Below are 18,752 nucleotides of genomic sequence, written 5' to 3' on the forward strand. Positions count from 1 at the left end.
GAGACTCAGGGTCCGGCGGAGACCGGGAAGGATTGAGTGACTCTTCGCCCGGTTGGCTGGGACAATGGCAGCAGGCGCGGTAAAAAGCTTGACAGCTGCAGTAGTGTCGTGAGCGCCAACCACTGCGTATGTAAAGCGACACCGGGCTGCGACGGCGCACAGACTAATCGGGTATGACGGCAGCAAACTAGAAAATGCAGAGGGGAGAGAGGAATAAGAGCAAAAGTTTTGTTAAATATGAATGTGAAGAAGAGGGGAAGAGATAAGCAATTGGCAAGGCTGTAGGCAGTGAGGGAAAAGAGGTGATGACGTTCAGCCCACTGACTGTGATGTGCTCGTGTCTGGACCCTGATGGCCACTACCGTGCCACTCTGACTGCTCGCATCACCGAAGCACGCGATTGGTTGGGTCCGTCTTTCGGAGATGGCAGATAAGATTGTTGAAATTCCGGACCATCTCCTCTCGATGGACCTGCCAGTCGAATCAGTCGTCTGTCCTTGATTATTGCAACGGAGTGTCCTTACCGGAGTCTTGGTCCTTACTAAAGACAACTGGCAGCATGTCAGGTCCAGCTATCCAGAGCTCTGTCTTGCGCCGGCGCACAATCGCACTGACTCTCCTGCCTATTGCAGTCTAGTTTAGCGACGACACCAAAATCGTTGACGGACAAAGCAATTCAGGACAGCATTCCGTTCCTAGACGATAAAACGGCGCGGAAGCGAACAGAAATCTCGGCTCGGAAACATCGTCTTCCTTCATGCAAGTAGACCTGTCGTGCCTGGCATCGTCAAACGAAAAAAGACTCGAAAAAAGAAATGAAGCGAGATAGGAGTTCGGCTCCATTAGCGGTAAAAGTCATCAAGCCTCACCACAAAGCCAGCGCGCCGAGCAGCTGGAAAAATAAAGCATCACCCGCAAAATCATTGGCAGCTTGGCTGGCGATGAGCAGCCGGGACAAGGGAGAATAATGGCCTTTAGAATGCTTGAATGATCTCGATATTTGAAATAGAGTTGCACACGGCATGACACAGGGATGACGCTCTTGTGAGGTGGGGGAATTTTATACTCGTCCTGAGCCTGCTATTGTTGAAGCGAAGAACCCTGTCGCCGCCGTTGTTGTCGCCGTAAGGCTGCTGGCTACATCCCAGGCGTTGACGAGATGGCTCTGCGGCTTGAGTTTTTCTTGGCTACCTAATCGTGTTGATGGCAGGAACCGAGATTTGACATCGAGACCTCGTGAACTCTGTCTCTTTGAATCGCTCTCGATTGCGCTCATCAGTCTGATGATAGAAGTTGTGTCGATGTCGCCGCAGGGTCAATTGCGTTGTCCTTCGATTTGTTTTCGTGGCGTTGTAACGGTCGATCCCGTCCGAGTAGGCTCGAAATCAACCACGAGAAGCATAACCAGCCATGCCATTTTTCATGACAAGAAAAGGTGTCGATAGTGGGTTGGCAAGGATTGAGTTCAGAGCTTCCGTGTATTATTATTAGTACATCAAATGATATTGTTTGAATTGATGCAATGCGGAAGGGTGGCTGGGCTGGTCGGAGCTGGCGCCGCCGGTCTTGTGAATGACGTCATTTTCCATTCTTCCGCAGATCAAGAACTACGAAGAGCTGTCGAGAGGTTGTCATTGAGTCTTCGATATGATGGTATTTCGTATGCTGGAAAGGATTGGGCTTTTGAGCGTTCTGATTGCGAATGAAGAAGCCACACCTGCTGACCTTGGGCTTACCCAGCGCGGGTCAAAGTTGATGAGATTCAGGAGAAAAACGGAGCGGCAGCTTCGGCAGGTGATACCAGGCTCTTCCAATCTCTTGACATCTCTATTTCTCTTGGCTAGATGATTTGAAAGGAATAGGTACAGGAATTTGGAGAGGTAGGGCCGAGATGTAAGACTGGGACAAAAATTCCTCAGCAATGTGTTGTACTGTACAAGCGATGGAGAAAGCTCTCAACGCTCAGTAGAATGCTCGTCCATGTCTGATGATGAAGAAACATGAAGCAGCGATCTAGTCGGAAGCGAAAAAGACGAGCTGCGGCAAAATGCAGTGGCTGACTCCAGAAAAGCGAATGAGGCAGCGGCTGACTGAAGTCTAGAATCAAATGGCTTGCGCCATCGCAAGAAGCAGTTTTTTGGGCCGGAAGGATGACCAGTCTCGGGTCACAAGGCAGACGAGCGCCAGGGAAATGCAGCCAATACCAAGGTGTCAACCAAAGAAGAAGAAGCAAAAAGCCACCGGCAAGCCAAGATGGGATGCAGATACGACCCAGGACGAACGAACGTTAACCCGGGGCAAGGCCACGCAAGCCTCTGTGGGCTTTTCGGGTGCACCTCGCGTTTCCGGAGAAAACCCAAGGATCTCCGCCTGGGGACCCGGAGCATCACAACGACGTCCACGGCCAAGAAGACGAGAACGCACTTCGGAGCATCGCCTTGCAAGTGGTGAAGATTGGTCTGCGAGCCGGCATGCGTGGTCGATTATGCAAGAGTAAGACCAGTCGTGGCGGTGAGAGGAAGCAGAGCGATTGCCGGCGGGGTACAGAATCTAGGATTGTCGTGGACTAGAGCCTCAAGTAGCGTTCTAGCAAAATGAGCCGCGTGTATGGCGCGTGGAAAGGGCAAATGCCGAGGTCCGGACATCAGAGGAAGGAGAAAGGAGGAAAGTGCCGCTCTGGGTGAAGCAAGATCCAGCGCAAGAGTTGGAGCATTGATAGTGGGGGCCATGTATATCCTCAAAGCTCAGGACGACGGCAAACGCCACCATCAAGTGTGGAGATTTTCTAGACCTCTGAAACACAACTTGCAGAGCGCGAAGTTGTGGGAGAGAATGTGGAGTCTTGGCGCACAGTCGAGACAATCTCGCTTCGATGTCAGTGATCAGTCGCCGTCTCTTGCGGTCGCAGCGCAAATCTCCTCGGCAGCGAGACCACGACCAGCGCTCCAGATCAAACGCCCTTAGCGTCCACTAGCACCAGCGACGTCAAACCGCGCGTGCGCAGAGCGGGAGGCGCATTTCTTCTCGTGGCAATCCTGACGCACCGTGCACGCACGCTTGACGAACCGCTCCTGCCGGCTACCTAGCGCCTGTTTCTCGTTTTGGAGTCCCGGGTCTTGATCTTTGCGGCGCAAGCCCAGTTGAACGAAGCTCCCGTTGCGTCATGGGCAATCTTTCCATGCTGGTCCCTTCGATACCAGGAGGACCATTGTCGACACCCCTGGGAGGAGGCGGTAGATGCTGCCGCGAGAGCTGCGCGTGCGGCGCTGGATCTTGCACCAGAAACTCGCGGCTTGTTCGAGGGTCGGAGAGTCGGCTTGATTCAGCGCCGGTGAGCGTACCAGCCCGACCTCTGCCCGCCTGATGAGGCTGTTCCGTGGCCGTCGCACGTGTAGACTGATCGCTCCGTGTCCGCGCGTGACCCTTGCGTCCTGGTGTGGAAGTAGTTGATCCAGATACGTGCGAAAAGGAAGGCGACGTAAATTGCGGCGCAGAGCTCGGCGCGGGAGGCGCTTGATGTGCACCCTGCGCCTTCCGTTTCTTCGGAGAGCTCGTATAGTCTACAACCGCGTTCGTAAGCTGTCAGACGGTCTGGACGCTTCCTACTTTTGATGTTTACCTGATGGGGTCGCGGGAGGATTCGTACCAGAGCCTGATTGCGTCGTAGGTGGGACCCAATGGTGGAAGTATATCGAAGGAGACGATGTCTGCGGATCCTGTTGCTGGGATTGCTGTATGGTGCTGAGATTTACCGGAGCCGCAGGAGGAGGTTGGAACTGCATTTCGTTCGTCGTCAAGCGCGGTAATTGGGAATGGGGAGGAAGTTTCGGGCCAGTCGGATATCCTTTGGGGGCTCTTGCTCTGCTCGCTGGAGACATGCTGCCGGGCGTGTATGCTGGTGCCGAGAACGGACCACTGGGTTGAGCTGGTCCACCGACGGCTTGGCCTGGTAATGCAGGTGGACCTGGAACCGCTGGCGGCGCTTGGCCATAGACGCCTGGTTGTGCCGGAGTAATCAACCTCTGTTCTCTTCGCAGGTCTGGGGAGCCTTGAGCCTGGGCAGCGGCTTGTTGTTGCTGAGCCTGGAGCTGAGCTACGTACTGCTGCAACCATTCCAAATTTGCGCTGGCAACTCCGGCACCACCAATTCCAGCAAAGATCATGGGCACCAAATGAGGAGGGACGCCACCCTGGATTGACTCGCGAAGCATTGACTGTTCAACTTTTCTTTGCTCCAGACGCAGACTCTCCTGGCGCGTTTTTTCCTCTTCTTGCCTCCTCCTATCTTCTTCGACCTTCGCGGCCAGCCAATTTCGCATCGATTCTTCAGCGCCTTGCCATTGAGAGGGTGGAGCCGGCATCTGGTTCATTGATGCCGGCATAGGAGGAGGAGGAGGGCGGCTGGGGTCCGGGAGGGTCATGGCCGCCGGCGGCGGGAGACCACGATGAGAAGAGCTCATCGCGTGTCGAGGACTGGCCGGCAGTGAAGAAGGGAGCGGACTGTGACCGCTGGTCACCTTGGGTGAATGAGATGCGGTCCGTGAATAAGGCCTCTGCGTCGTGTAATCATGGAGATGTTTGTAATCAAAGTCCGATCTGGTCGGGGCAGAAAGAGTGAGTAACATGAGGGTCAGAGCGTGCGGTCAACGACGGACATTGGAGAAGGAGAGCCAAAAAGAGAAGTGCATGAATGAAGGGCGGATTGGGAAAAGCGGCAATTTTGGGGAGGTGAAGTACTTTGACGAGGGAGCTTTACCTTAAGAAGAAGCAAGCTTGAAGGGAGCAGAGATGCCTCAGAGCCCCAAGCGTGCAGAATTAGGCGGCGGGCCAGAAAAATGCTTGCAAGGTACCTGGTACAGGAGCAGGAGTCCCGGCCGGCTGGAAAATACGGTTCGCCTGCCGCATAAGGCTAACGGGCGGAAGTTGCAGGCCAGGATCAGAACGCTGGCTGCAACGGCGATCCAGCCGCGCAAATGGCCGGCGATCAGCGTGTATCTATGTAGTCGTGGTGGTTGTCGTGGCGCTGGTGCAGGTGGGCTCACGCGCCCGGCGCTGCTCCGATGCTGGCACGGCTGTTTTTGAGCTGGCAGACTGACAGCCGCGCAATCTCGCTTTGATGCTCATTCATCATTACTTCCATGGCCGGGGTATCTTGCCCGTGGCGCAAGGCGGGGGCGGACGGGATAGTACTCAGTAGTTTCTTTCTCTCTCCCTCTCCCTCTTGTCGAGCGCGAGGGCACGTATTGGATCACAACAGCGGTGCCGGTACAGCGCGATGGATCAGGGTCCGGATGTACCAGGGGCGTTACCGGCGCCAGAGCACGCTGCCCGTCTGCCACGCCCGCTGTGGCGGAGTTGGTCAAGAGGGAAGCAAGCACTTTGTTCACAATCGTTTGGGCTCGACTCGTTCCTCTGGGCTGCACGAGCAATTAAGGACCCGCCCCGCCGCGGCGAGTGCCATGTCTACCCGAAACTGGGACCTTGACAGAATGCCCGGGCACGTTCTCGGGGTCGTCTTGTCCCTCCCCCCACCGTAAGTACTACACCAGACAGCATCTCTGCTGAGAAGATGGTCGACGGGTTCGACTGGCGAGGGATCGACGCAGCCAGCGGGCAATCGACAAGGCCCGGCGATCGTCCCGCGGTGCGAATGGAAGCGGTGCCATGGTTGCGCACCGCTGACAGTATCCATCCGTTGTCTTGCTGCGACTCCCGCGTGCATCTTGTCTCGCGTGAGAAGGCGCAGGCAGTTCCTCGTGCTCCGGGCTCGTCTGTCTGTTGCGAACGTGCCCGCCCAGCGCCCCGCAGCGGCGGCTCCATGGACCTGTTTTCCACCGCCCCACGCCCCATCCTGAACACACAGATACATGTCCACTTTGGGTTCTGCCCGTTCGCAAGTGAAACGCCGTGGCGTCCCGATCAGGCGATTAGATCTGACGTATCGGGATCTAGACGCTCATATGCGATGGCAGCCCGTGGCACGAAGATGCAGTTGTAGAGAACTTGGCCCAAGAGTCAGCCAGCTGCTAGACACACGGTCGATGTCATGCAGTCGCACCTCGACCAATCGGGCGGCCTTGTGGAACGGTTTCCTTCTTTTCCTCAGCATGGCGAGTCAGCTCCCGGGCGGAGTCGACCAGTGGTTCGACGATTTCGTGCTTCAAGATACGACAAGGACGGAGGACTCGAAACCTTGTCTGCGGCGTCCTGCGAGCTACGGAATGCCTGCTTGGAAATGCACGACGGCAAGACCCATGGTCGGAAACGGCACAAACGCTCCAGTTCCAATCCTTCCGCTACCCTATTGGGCAAGGCTTCCATGTCGCGACGAGCACCTGGTCGGCCTGGTTAATTTCGAGCAGGGCGGCAACTGCTAAGATCAACCACTCAGAAGACTGGAATATTGGATTGAAAGAAAAAAAGTTGCCGTCTTTCTGTTCCGTAGTAATTAAAAAGCCAATGATGTCTTTGGTCCAGACCGCACATTGAGGAAAGAATGACATTGTCGAGTCCGGACTAATTCCATCGACTGCCAACAGCTCAGCGTCGATTCGGCCAGGACACGGTGCGGCTCGTGTTGGGCAGCTCCAGAGCCGGAGTCTTGGACGTGAGGGGTTCCAGCCGGGACGCTACATGGCGCAGGGAGGAGTGCCGATGCAGAACGTGTCGAGAAAATGGGGAAAAAAGAAATGTGCTGGGTGCGGATGGACTATTCGTGCAGTGCCGGTCAGGGTGAGACGCCCTGCAAGCCACTCGGTGAACAAACCACTGCTTCCGCGCGGGCGCTGAAACCCGCGCAAAGCACAACGATTCCTCGGTTGGGTTGTCGTTGTCATGAGCAGCAGCGGCTGTCTCCGCGTCGATGGCGAGCGAGGTGAACAGAGGAGCAAGGCGATGTTTGATGTCGACAATCATTCGGCGCCACGACGCGTCAGAGCCGTGATGGAAATGGTAGGGATGGATGGGCGTTCGGCCGGGGGACTCCAGCAGTCCCGTCGGCTGGGTGTTGTTGAGCGACGTCACTCAGCTGTGGTAAGCGTCTTGGCAGGGTCTGGTCGGGAATCTCTTCTCCGACCTGCGGGAACTCATGTCGTCCCTCCCTCCCACCCTCGACTCCACTCCACTCACTCCACGACCTTCGTCTCACCCCCCCTCAGTGTACAGTACCGCACTGCTTCCAGCATGCCCAACCCAGCTCCGCTGCTGCAGCCAGCCGTCAGGCAAACGTGACGACTACTCCGCCCTCAGTTTTGCTTTGCAGGGCGTCCACAGCACGGACGTTGGCCCGGCCCATTCATGCATATCCGCTCACCATCGCATCTCCAAAGACCCAACCTAGACAGGCCTGCTCTGTTTTGGGTCAATGGTCTGGCATCGGCCTCCCTCGACCTGGTCATCATGCACCCATGCTCGTATTCATCGCCTGTGCCACCAGACGGGTTCGCAGCCGAATCTAAATGACCAAGCGTCGACATATGGGAGTACCATGACTTCTGACCCAAAACTGACTTCTTCTTCACACTAGGAAACATGGCTTATGTTGGCTGTCAGCTACGTCGCTCCATCCGACTGCGCGACAACGCAAACCTGGTGCATTCGTCAGCCCCCCGAACTGCGTCATCCACCTCTGTCAACCATTCGTTTCGCACCAACATCATACAACTTCTTCCAGCATGACTAGGCGCGTCATGTAATATGCAGACATGTTCCAGAAATCAGGACTCCGGGTTTCACCCAGTTCCAACCACTCATGACCCTTGGCGAGTCTCCAGGTCAAATCAAGGTATAACCTTGCAACTCTGCCTGCTCATTCCATTGCTCTGGGCAAATGTGGCACGACCATTTGCAACTTTGCATCGGCATTGCTGTCGCCAAAAGTCGTTCAATCGAGCTCAGTCTACTGCAGTCTCTGCGGTGGATTGATGCACCCAACTTCCAGATGCGCAGTCTGCAATGTCCATCCAATACCATCTATTGAGTACATTCCAACAAGTCGGCTCCATCGCGAGACTTTCGGCTCCTTCCCGCCAGACTAACCTTGTTGAGTCTCGCCGTAACTCTGATAGTCATTAGCTACAGGACAATCAAACGAGAGACCAACCGGCTTGTCAAGTTGCCGCGCCGGACATGAGTCTTACTCGACGGCGTCGGCGACCACATTCCGTCCAACCAGGACGACTGTTCCAAGCCTTTGTTTACCTTGAGCAGATTGACGACATTTCTCATTTCACTCTTGCTCCACACCCCGCTTCAGAGGTTCCGCCACTTGCAAAGGGCATCGAACCTTGCTGCACTTTCCTCAGCTGTCAATCACTGCAAGCATTCTCCGCACCGTCCCTAGAGGCGCTCGTAACAAGCCCCTCACGAAGGCTGGGGTCTCGACTAATTCGACATGACACTTTCCGTCTGATCTCCCTCCGGATTGAGTAGTCGGACACGGTCTTCCGTCAGGATGCCCGTATCGTCGTGCGGCTGCCGCCGATAGGGCTGACTAAATGTGCGTGACGCGCCTGTGCGATACTTTGGCAGGCCGCGCCGCTCAGGTACCCGCGGCGCTCCCGTCCAACTACCAATTTTGGACGGCGGGGCCTAAGCCAATGTTAGGCACCTCTTTATGCATGTGCTCTTTTGCTCTGGGTACCTGAACGTCCGTCCGCCGCCCGCGGCAAGGTAGCCACTCTAGTGGGACCGCGGGGTTCGCAAGACGTCAGTGGTTAAAGTTAGTTAAGCTCTGGCAGTGGACTTCACGGGCAAGCAAAATCGACATGCGGCGGGCATTCGGTCAAGGGCAAACAGGAAAAAACCAAAAAACGAGTCGACGAAGCCACAATACTCAGAAATGAGCCCATCCAGTCTTCAGTCCTTTGAGCTTAAAGTCGACATGTATTGTGGCGTCGGACTGTGGTGTGGATTCCGCGTCGACCTGCTGGATTCAATGGCTTCATTAGGAGTAGTACTTCTCCAATATCCCGCCCCGACGGATGCTTGGACCCGAAGCCCGACGCCACGATTCTTCCTGCCCTCTCCTCAGCCCTAGCATGTCCATTGGCTTCATTTAACAGCAACAGCTGCATTCGGTTCACACGATTCCACGCAAACAGCGGTCCGCCACCGCTGCTGAATCAAGTCGATCCAGTTGCTGCTGTTCGCCAACTTCGGGTTCGCACAACTTCGGCGCTCTCTCGCCATATTGGGACACCCGAGAATGCCATAAACTTCGTCAAACAAACATTTTCTGACGCGACGTCTGTTGACAATCTGTCGGAGCACGCACTTGGCGTCGCCGCCTCTTGACGCAGGCGCACTGCAAGCGGGTGGCTAGAACCGCGAAGGCTTTTTCATCGCACCCGGGATTTCGGATCCGCCATGCGCAGAGGCAAAACAGAAAGAGTGGTTGTTCCGAGCGCGAAGACGCGTGCCCTGTCCGGTGTGGATGTGGTTGAAAAATTACCCCCCGACCCCCGGACTTGTCGATGTACAGTACTCTCTGCGCCCTGTACGAGGTACGAGAGAACACCGGTCAAGATTTCAACAACACAGTACGAAGGCACATCTGCAAATCACGGAGTCCCGCTCTTCCGCTTCTTCGCACGACCAGCTTGACCGCTCGGTCGACTCGAAATGACATTGATAGGCGCCCAGAAGTAGCACCGTCGACCTTGCTTCAACAAACGCTAGACCTGCGCTCATATCACGCCCTGGGCTAGCGTATCCATGTGCTCTTAGTTTATCACCGTTGGCCAAGAAGGACGACGAACGGACGGAGAAAGGCCTGCAAGTCGCAGCGACAAACATCATCGTCGTAGACGTGGCTCCTAAGCGTGAGAGAAAACGCAGCCGTCTTTGCCAGCAACACTCTGACATTTGGTGCTGAACAACTATGCGAGCAGCCAAGTAACGAATTTGTAGGGAAAGGAGTCTCTGGACTCAAAATGACCCCACGCCATCCTTCTTCCCGTTCGACGTCGCCAACCACACCCACCACGGGCGAGCAAAAGATGGATGAAAAGGCATCGCAGCACAATGACACGGATGAGCAGGAACCGCGCATCATTTTACTTATATCAGCCATCTAACACGTAGTCCTGGGTACAAGTCACGCTAAAGCCCATCTCTCAGGCAAGCAAACGAGTAAGCAATCCAACACCCAGACTCCGACACTACCTCAAGTCAGAATCCAGTCATCAAACATCGAAACACGCCTCTAATTTTCGAACTTCGGTACAGAGTATATACACATTATTGATTACTATTCCTATTACTATTACACAACCCAATCGCCCTTCCTTGTTCAATAATCCGCCATCGTCTGCTAACCGTACCAAACGTCTTTTCCTGGCTGTACCCCTTTTGAGCGACTGCCGTACCTTCTTCTCATCCTCTGTTTTGCTCGCTTGATAAACTGAATAAGTGGATGTGGCGAGAGCGGCGGCGGCGGCGCCGGCAGGCAAAGCGACGCGATGCGCCGCGACACGCACACGACTAGGATCAAAATCAACGAGGGCAAGTGCTGTTAGAAGAAAGCAGAGCCAAGCGGAGCGAGCGAGTGTTTTTGCCTTGCCCAGATGTCTGTCTACCCAGCGCCCACCTACACACCTCCCTATTGAGCAAGGAAGCGAGCGGGACGCGCAGACAGCAGATAGACAGTGCGGCGGCTACAAAGCTGGGAACGGGCAAGGGAGGGAGGGAGGGACACAACAAGAAGAACAGAAAAATAGAAGCAACAACAACGACAACAAAAGCAGTAGCGGTAGCATAGGTTGGTAGGTAGGTAGTAGGTAGCATAGCAGCTAAACCATTCCCACTACACCAAACCAATCGATCGATCGATCGATCAATCAACAAACGAACAAACGAACGAACCACCAAAAAACTTTGACCACTTCACTAGCTCTTCCCAGGGGTATATCGATTCCAGTCGTCCTCTCCTCTCCTCACTCTTTTGTCTTTCTCATTACCATCCCGTTCTAAACTCTTTTCTTTTGGGATTCCGCCGCCGACCAATGGAGCGCAATTTTGAAAAAGGTTTTTGCTGGTTCCTGCCGCCCGCCGAACCGCCACCAGTCATCAGGCACCGCCACCGTGGAAAAAACACAAACACAAACAATTTGGAGGAAAAACAAAAAAAGGAAAATGACCATATAGGAAAGAGGAACAAAGAGAGCATTATTAAGCGAGGGTGTGTAGTGTGTGGTGGTGTAGGCTGATGGGCCAACAAAAACAAAGCAAAAGAAACATGAAGCAGCACCAAAAAACAACAACGAAAAAAGCCGGTCTAGTGGGTATACGATGAAGGACAAGTGGAGCGCCAAGCCGAGCCGAGCCAAGCCAACCCGAGTGCCATGCCAGGCGCGCAAGTATTAGAATCACAGAGACCAGACCGATTGGTAGTAGAAAAGGTGGGGGGGAAAGAGGAGACACAAATGAGAGACAGACTGAGCCGACAAAAGGAAAAAGAGGGAGATGCGGCAGAGCGAGAGTGGAATAGTGTGGAAAGCAAAGACCAACAATTGTGATTGAAAGGAAAGGTGAAACTCCTCGAGCACGCGACCAGCTTCATTTGCGCCGAGACATCCATCTTGCACTCGGGTTGCATATGGCATGGAAATATGCATGCATGCATGCACGCGCGCTGTTCTCGTGGCAAAGGCAACGTAGTCGTGGCGCACGGCAGTCGTGCTGCTAGATCGTGACGCAGTTGCGAAATGAAGACTGGCTACTGCCTCGTTTGCGTAATGTGGCGGTGTGGTCGTGACGCTCAGTCTCCGTGTCTGAAAGCATCTCAGACCACAAGATCCCTTTGGAGCGTAGCTGTGAGACTTCAGCAGGGCCAGCCTGGGCGAGGTATGGTTCAGCCTGCGGTGCCCAGGTGCCACTGGCGAAAAGTGGTTCCCAAAAAGGAAGGCCAAGAAAAAAGTAATGCAAAATCGATGGGATGTCCTTTGGTTGTTTTAGGGTCATCCTACTCCACAACTACCCTGAGGCGAATATGAAGTTGGTCTCGCGATAGTGGTGGCTGGAAAAGAGAATAGGGAGTGCGTCTTTGACGCGGCGGTCCAGGTTCACCCGCCAAGAAAGCTGCTTTAAGTCCGGCTGCGGTATGTCCTAGTGCAGAGGCAACCAACTGGAGAAAAGAGTTAATGTACTTTTTCAGTCACACTTAGCCAGCAACTGAAGCAGAGAGGGGAACAGGCGGCACCGCCGATTGGTCTCTCGCCGAAGACGGCCTTGCGGTCATTGGTCTGTTGGCGGGGATAGCCGAAGAGGGTCTCGCAGTCGCAGGTCTTGCAGTAGAAGGCCTCGTGAGCGTGGCAAGTCCGAATCCAAGTTTGTGCTCGTTAGCGCCACGAGCCGCCCTCTTCTTGCGCGCTTTCCACTCGGCCTTGGCGACACGCATTAGGAGATCCTCGTCCTTCACCGGGACCCAGCTCGTAAGCGTTTTCATGGCGTTTTCAAAGTCTGAATCCACGATAATGTCACGCGTGGCATCAATGAGCGCAGCACTTGTTGCGTGAAGAACATCCATGTCGGCGTGAAAGCTGTTTCCGAGGTCGTTGGCGTTGGAAACGTCTCCAAGAAGCATAAATACGTCCCAGACTCGTAGTTGAGCTGGAAATGGGAGCGAGTAGTTGAAAAGGGTCAGGTACCACCGGGTTCCGTATGCTGTCGTGTGGATTCCATGCTCCTCCTGTTTGTTCAATTAGCGGGAACCGCCGAATAGCATGAGGACTCGCCCTTTTCAAGCGAGAAGAGATTGCAGACTTACCAATTTTTGGGCCACATCTCCGTTGCGCAGCCAATCCCTTTCAAAATCATTAAGTGCCTCCATCAATCCTTCAAAGCCAGCCTCGTAAAGTCGGCCGAGACCTCTCAGTGTCCACATGCGCACCATCATGACAAAACACCTCTCCTCGTCATAATAGCATAGCAGAGTAGCAGCGAGAGCCGCCATGCCCTGGACGTATCCGGTCTCGGGAAAGTAGATCGCCATAGCATGCAAGACGCGGAACATGAGCCTCTGGCCACCCCGGTACCGCCGTCGAAACATGATGTGATGGCTGATTGTCCGGGGTACGTCGACATCAATCTGCATGTCGTCGGCGCAGTCTTCCTCCTGGAGCTCGTAAAAGCTTTCAACAAGCTCCTCATCTGTCACTTGTCCTGGTGTGTTCTTCGCACTTGCCGAGAGAAAGGCGTGCCATGCCGTCGCCCGCCATCTGTCCGGAATCCCTTTCCATGTGCGCTCAATCAACTTTGGATGTTTGGTGTCAAACTCAAACATCATGCCGCCCCCGGTCGTTGATCTGCCCACCATCCGACCCATCTTGCGCCACTTTTCTTCCCGCTGCCATTCTTTGCGCTTCATTCTCGCTGCAGTACGTCCGCTTTCGTCCTGTTCGGCAATGGATGCAAGTCCGGGCGGGAGAGTGAGCATATCACTGGCTTCGTCGACCAGCTTGCGTTCGCGATTGTGGGGCAGTCTGTTGGCGGCGAGACGAAAGGGGTTCGAGCGGATGGTGGCAGTCGTCTTGACCGTCATTATGGATTCCGGTGGCCGCAATGATCGATTCGACGAGAATCGCTTGCTGAATGTTGTCCTGGAAGACCTGGCAAACGAGGGTGTCCGGCGCAGGGTCCGTTTCCTCCTGGGGGAATCCGTGGCCAATTGCAGTTGCGTAGAAACGCGTTGCAATTTTGGCGCTTCGAACGTGACCAACGAGTCGCGCTGGTCTGGCGAGGTAATCTTTTTGGGGACAATGAAGCCATAGCGGTCCACCTCTGAACCCTCAATGTCTTCCCAGTCCTCAATGCCACCGGCAAGTTCGTGTGGTTCCTTGGAAATGGCACTCTTAGGTCTGACGCTGCTCACAATGCTAAAGGTGCGGGGCGCGTCACCGTTGCGAGATTTGGCAATGCTAAGCGTGTCTCCATCTCGAGGAGCGGGGACACGGCCGACCTCGACAATTGAATCCTCATTTGCGCCAGCGGGCTGTTCCATGACCCAATCGGCAGCTTTTTCGTCGCCATATTCGTACATGGACCTGACCTTTTTTGAAAGCATGGTCTCGTCTGCTGAGAGCGCGCGGGCTCCCGAGACTTCCCTCGTCGCGGCCAAGTTTCTGGGCCTCGTGTACGATGCAGCCGACGAGATGGGAACCGAGGACGGTGGTTGCGAAGCGGTGTCGGGTTCGGGGATGGTTGGACTCGGCAGCTGGGCAGGCGGTCCCGACAATGGCGACGTTGGCTCTGATGGCGCATTTGCGTCGAGTTGAGTACCCCTCTCGACTGCGCCTTGGTCAACCTCCTTCTTTGTCTGCTGATGATGATCATCCCCCTGTCCAAGGTGTCGCGTGCCATCCCGTGGTCCTTCCTTGGGATCGCGCGTCTCCTTGGCCGTGCTATTTTGGTCTTTCATTCTCTTCCCGTTTAAAAGAAGGGTCCCCCGTTTCGAAAATTGGATCCGGTTGTCTGCCAGCTCGTCAAAATCACCTTTTGGGATGTCGGTTTCGATGCTCTGGCAGCGGCTGTGGCTCCTCGACGCGTGAACATTGCTGGCCGCGGAAGAGCGGCGCGATTCGTCGTCTTGAACGACTATGGTGGGCAGGCTCGGTATTCTAGCGCGCTGACTGACGTCACAGTCGTCGGCGGGCCTCACGACAGAGGGAGCAAAGCCTGAGTCGCGCTTGGCGGCGGAGTCGACCAGGGTCGAGCTGCGCGGAGTGAAGGGCGTAGTCCTGGGGTCTGGGGAGGGGCGGCGGCGGGAAGGGACCCAGGAGCGCGAGGATGAGGGACGCTTGGGAGGAGAAGTGGGTGGTGATGGCAGGTCTGAGTCGGAGTTGGGCTGGTTGGTGAGTTGTGCGAGGGACATGGGCGGCGGCGGCTGGGCCTGAGGAGCGGCCCCATTTTCCATGGCGGCGCGGGCCTTGTGCGCGATGAAACACGATTGATTGATTGCGGGGAGAGATGGGCGTCGGGCGAGGTTCCGGGGCGCTTTGTCTAGTTGGCGGATGAGGTGGCAGCAGACGGGGGGCGCGGGTGCAGATGTAGATGTAGAGCTGGCGGCATGGTGTTGGAGCTTGTATGTAAAAAGGGGGCCGGGGTGCGAGGTGATGGTTGGTAGAGGGCTCATGAGAGAGAGGCGGTGGTGGGTCGTCATTCGGAGATTGGCCTGAGCGACGTTTCCCTGCCACGCCAACTGACGAGGCGCCCAAGGCTAAGGCTACGGCAACGGGAGCTTTTTCTGCTGCAATATCAAAGGACCGGCCGGCTCAGCTTGTCAAACGGCGGGCTAAGCAGCGTCTGATGGGGGCGCTGTTCAATGCATTCCACCATGACAGCTTGACAGTAGTGGCAGCTGACCCGCCATGATCATCCAGGAACTAGAGTAGAGTATCGTGTGTAGCTATGTTTCCTTGGACGAATCATGCAGGTGCCCCTGGCAGAACAGAGATCAGATCTGCATTGCACCAACGAAATTGCCAGCGAGTAGCTTGACGATAGGCACAGCCAACGTAGGTACTGGCAAGTACTCTATGACGGTGGACGCAGCCTAGGGACTGAGGTCGGGGGCAGCTGGCTGAGGCGCGAAGTGGCCAAAAATAAACATGAACCGTACATGTACCTAAGGTACAGTACAGGCGCAGGGCTGGCTGGCCGACCTGACGGAAGACTTCCGCCGATCGCCCGGGAGTTCCGCTTTGCCCCGCCCCGCCTCTACAGTACCCAAGGTTACTCCCCCACACTCCACCCTCATAAATCAATTCAGAACGCAACCACCTGCTCCCTCCCATCCATCTGTCCCAATGGCTGCGCAAAAGGTCGCCCTCATCACCGCCGGCTCAGCCGGCCTCGGAGCCCAAATCGCCCGCACATTTGCCCCCGACTTTCGACTTGTACGTACTTGGTGCCAATCCGAGCGGCCAATTTCCCCGCCGAGCCACTGACGACCGGGTCCCAAACAAAGGTCATCAACTACGCCAACAACGCCTCCCGCGCCGACGCTCTGCTCCAAGACCTTCACAACATTCCACTTTCGACTTCCATTGCCGCCGCCCATGCCCAGACCCCCCGCTTCCACGCCATCCAAGCCGACGCCGGCGACAAGGCGGCAGTGCACAACTTGATCGCCGAGACGATCCAGGTCATGGGCCGCCTCGATGTCGTCGTCAGTAACGTCGGTTGGACCCGCGTGACCAACATTTTCAACTTCGACGAGGGCGTCGTCGACGAAGACTGGGACCGCTGCTACACTTACAACGTCAAAACGCACATGTGGCTGGCATATGCCGCCAAAAAGCACCTCGAAGAGACTGAGGGAGCCTTCGTGTCGACGGCTAGTATCGCTGGTGTTAAACCGAGCGGAAGCTCATTGGTCAGTTTATTCACCATCACCGTCACCTCTCTTGTCCAAAAAAGAAAAGCCAAATCATTCTCCCGAGGCATTTTCACACCTCTCGAAAAAGAAACACCCCCAGCCCAAAAACCGACCTAGCTGACGGTCCGCTTGCTTGCTTGCCCGACAGCCGTACGCCGTCACCAAAGCGGCTCAGATCCACCTCGCCAAAGCCCTCGCAGTCATCTGCGCCCCCAAAATCACTTTCAACTCGGTCTCACCGGGTCTGCTAATGACGGTGAGTCAAAGAAGCAAACCCTTTTTCCACTATCCTCGCCCCGGTCCCAACCTTTTCCATTTCCACCGTTACCGTTACCGTTGCACGTTGGCCCCCATTGCACCACCCGCACCCCCCCAGGTATCACCACGCATGCCGAAACCCCAGCCGCAGCTAGCCCTAGCCCCAACCTCCATTCCACCCACCGTCTCACAGGCCCCCATCACCTTCATCGTCATCACACCCTCTTTTCAATCTTTCTCCATAAAACAGAATCATGAAAAAAGAGCCTCCCCAAAAGAAACTTCTGCCAATAATGCAGCCCCGCTCTGACTCAGGGATAGGAATGGGGCGCCAAGTTCCCACCCGAAAAGATCGAGCGCAGCATCAACAACACCAAGCTCAAGCGCTTGGCCACCGTCGAGGACGTCGCGGCTCAGGTGCGTCTGTTGGCGACCACCCGCTCCATGACGGGGCAGAACATCGTCGTCGATAGTGGGTTTAGCGTCTAGGTAGGTTCAGAAAGGGTCGTCTTTTCATTGGGCATGACACGACTGATATGATTTTACGAACGCGTTGTGCTCGATCCGTCAATCCGGTTGATTCAATACGCAGGTGAGTAGGAGCTAGCTCCGTAGGTGGTGGTGGAGCATGTATATACAAGTTCCCTCAGGGGGCGCCAATCGTCTTTGCACAAAGCACGCTCGAATCCAACGCTACCAGGCTAGCACATCACGCCGCACTGCCCTGCCCTGACGGAACGTTGTACGGACCGTATCCAGGCCTGGGGAAGCTGGGGGAGCCGTCGTCGTTCCACCCAAACTGCTGCGCACGAATGCTGCGGGCATACCAGCCATTAGTTGGGTTGCGCATGCCGTGATAGACGATCCAGTCCTCCTGGCCGTCAGGGCTAGTGGTGAAGCTGGCGTGGCCGACCCCGTAGGCCTCGGCGCGGGGGTCCTGGTAGAAGACGCAGCCGGCCGTGTGCTTGTCCCAGTCGCCGACGTTCATGGGGTCGTCGCCGACGAGCTCGAGCTGGCCGAGGCAGTAGTTGCGATTGTCGGAGCGGCCGCCGCTGTAGATGACGAATTCCTGCCCCGTCGTCGGGTTGGTGAGCTGCTGCGGGCCTTCGTTTGTGGCGAGGCGGTCGTTGAGGCGGCGGCCGTACGGCGTCTTTTCCCAGTCGCCGCTGGGCACGCTGAGGATCTGGCGCTGGCTGAAGTTGGACGCGACGGTCCACGGGTTGCTCATCTTGGTGATGCACAGGTTGGCCGGCCACGCGTCGTACGCCCGCACCCAGCACGAGTAGATGTGGTACAGCCCCGTGCTGTGCTTGAAGTAGGTCCCGTCGATGGCGAACTGGTCAAACGTGTCCAGCTGCGCCTTGAACGTGTACTGCGCCTCCCACGGGTCGTCGCCGAGCCCTTCGAGCACGTACATGCGGTGGTGGACCGCGGGGCACGACTGGTCGCAGAGCATCTCGACCTCGGGCGGCGGCGAGTCTGACCGCGGGTCCGCTGTGAAGATGACGTACCAGTTGTTGTCGATTTGGTGCAGCTCGGGCGCCCACAGGTTGGTCGAGTAGTTTTGGCCCTTGGGCGGGTCGAAGATGAGCCGTTTCTCGGCATTGTTCCAGTCTGTCAGGATCCGGCTGCGAAGGAGCGTGATGTTGTCAGTGGTGGTGTATGTCATGTAGTAATATTCATTGTGGCGGATGACCCATCTACGCAGAGTCAGTAATGCTCAGCCAGCCTCTGAAGATCCATATAGAGTGCTCACGGGTCGGCGCCGGTTGCACTCAATACTGGGTTGGTATAGGTGTTGTTGTTCGTGTTAGTGGCGTTGTTGAATTGACGGGACCTCAATTGTGACGCAGCGTCAAAAGCGCCCTTGTACTGAGCTGCCACGGACGTCACCAGAAGTGACAGCAGAAGAGTAAACAGAGCCATAATGCCTGTGCAACACACGTGCAAGCCTGAGGAGGGAGACCTGCCGTGGGCTGTAGACTTTGCCGCGGCGGCGGCCTGTCATGCCATATATACATGTACTGGCAGACATGATGAACGGTTCAAGGTAAGGGCTGCAGTCGAGCCGGACTGCCTTTACCCGGAGAGGAAGACCGGTGCAGATGGACATGCATGC

At 55.9% G+C, this 18,752-nt stretch overlaps 5 protein-coding genes across 5 annotated transcripts; 2 read left to right on the forward strand and 3 right to left on the reverse strand.

Annotated features, from left to right (window-relative positions):
* Positions 1-3,078: 3,078 nt before the first annotated feature.
* J3D65DRAFT_605626 (uncharacterized protein) lies at positions 3,079-4,625 on the reverse strand (the record flags this gene model as incomplete). The annotated part of the gene is made up of 2 exons (XM_066798367.1): positions 3,079-3,560; positions 3,620-4,625. The coding sequence occupies 2 exons, from the start codon at positions 4,623-4,625 to the stop codon at positions 3,079-3,081; spliced, it is 1,488 nt and encodes a 495-aa protein (XP_066652460.1).
* A 350-nt stretch (positions 4,626-4,975) lies between these two features.
* J3D65DRAFT_660984 (uncharacterized protein) lies at positions 4,976-5,998 on the forward strand (the record flags this gene model as incomplete). Its single annotated transcript, XM_066802585.1, has 2 exons — positions 4,976-5,533; positions 5,554-5,998. The coding sequence occupies exons 1-2, from the start codon at positions 5,139-5,141 to the stop codon at positions 5,996-5,998; spliced, it is 840 nt and encodes a 279-aa protein (XP_066652461.1). The 5' UTR covers positions 4,976-5,138.
* Positions 5,999-12,160: 6,162 nt separating this feature from the next.
* Positions 12,161-14,869, reverse strand: J3D65DRAFT_558212 (rab-GTPase-TBC domain-containing protein; the record flags this gene model as incomplete). Its single annotated transcript, XM_066797349.1, has 3 exons — positions 12,161-12,688; positions 12,767-14,212; positions 14,303-14,869. The coding sequence occupies 3 exons, from the start codon at positions 14,867-14,869 to the stop codon at positions 12,161-12,163; spliced, it is 2,541 nt and encodes an 846-aa protein (XP_066652462.1).
* Positions 14,870-15,803: 934 nt separating this feature from the next.
* On the forward strand, positions 15,804-17,122 carry J3D65DRAFT_558338 (oxidoreductase ucpA; the record flags this gene model as incomplete). Its single annotated transcript, XM_066797357.1, has 4 exons — positions 15,804-15,893; positions 15,965-16,372; positions 16,524-16,631; positions 16,955-17,122. The coding sequence occupies 4 exons, from the start codon at positions 15,804-15,806 to the stop codon at positions 17,120-17,122; spliced, it is 774 nt and encodes a 257-aa protein (XP_066652463.1).
* Positions 17,123-17,342: 220 nt separating this feature from the next.
* On the reverse strand, positions 17,343-18,668 carry J3D65DRAFT_670313 (alpha-arabinofuranosidase II; the record flags this gene model as incomplete). The annotated part of the gene is made up of 3 exons (XM_066803278.1): positions 17,343-18,333; positions 18,390-18,564; positions 18,659-18,668. 3 exons carry the CDS (start codon positions 18,666-18,668, stop codon positions 17,343-17,345), a joined length of 1,176 nt encoding a protein of 391 aa, XP_066652464.1.
* Positions 18,669-18,752: the final 84 nt, after the last annotated feature.

Source organism: Phyllosticta citribraziliensis (genome assembly GCF_038025025.1).
Source record: "Phyllosticta citribraziliensis strain CPC 17464 chromosome Unknown J3D65scaffold_10, whole genome shotgun sequence".
NCBI classification, from domain to species: domain Eukaryota; kingdom Fungi; phylum Ascomycota; class Dothideomycetes; order Botryosphaeriales; family Phyllostictaceae; genus Phyllosticta; species Phyllosticta citribraziliensis.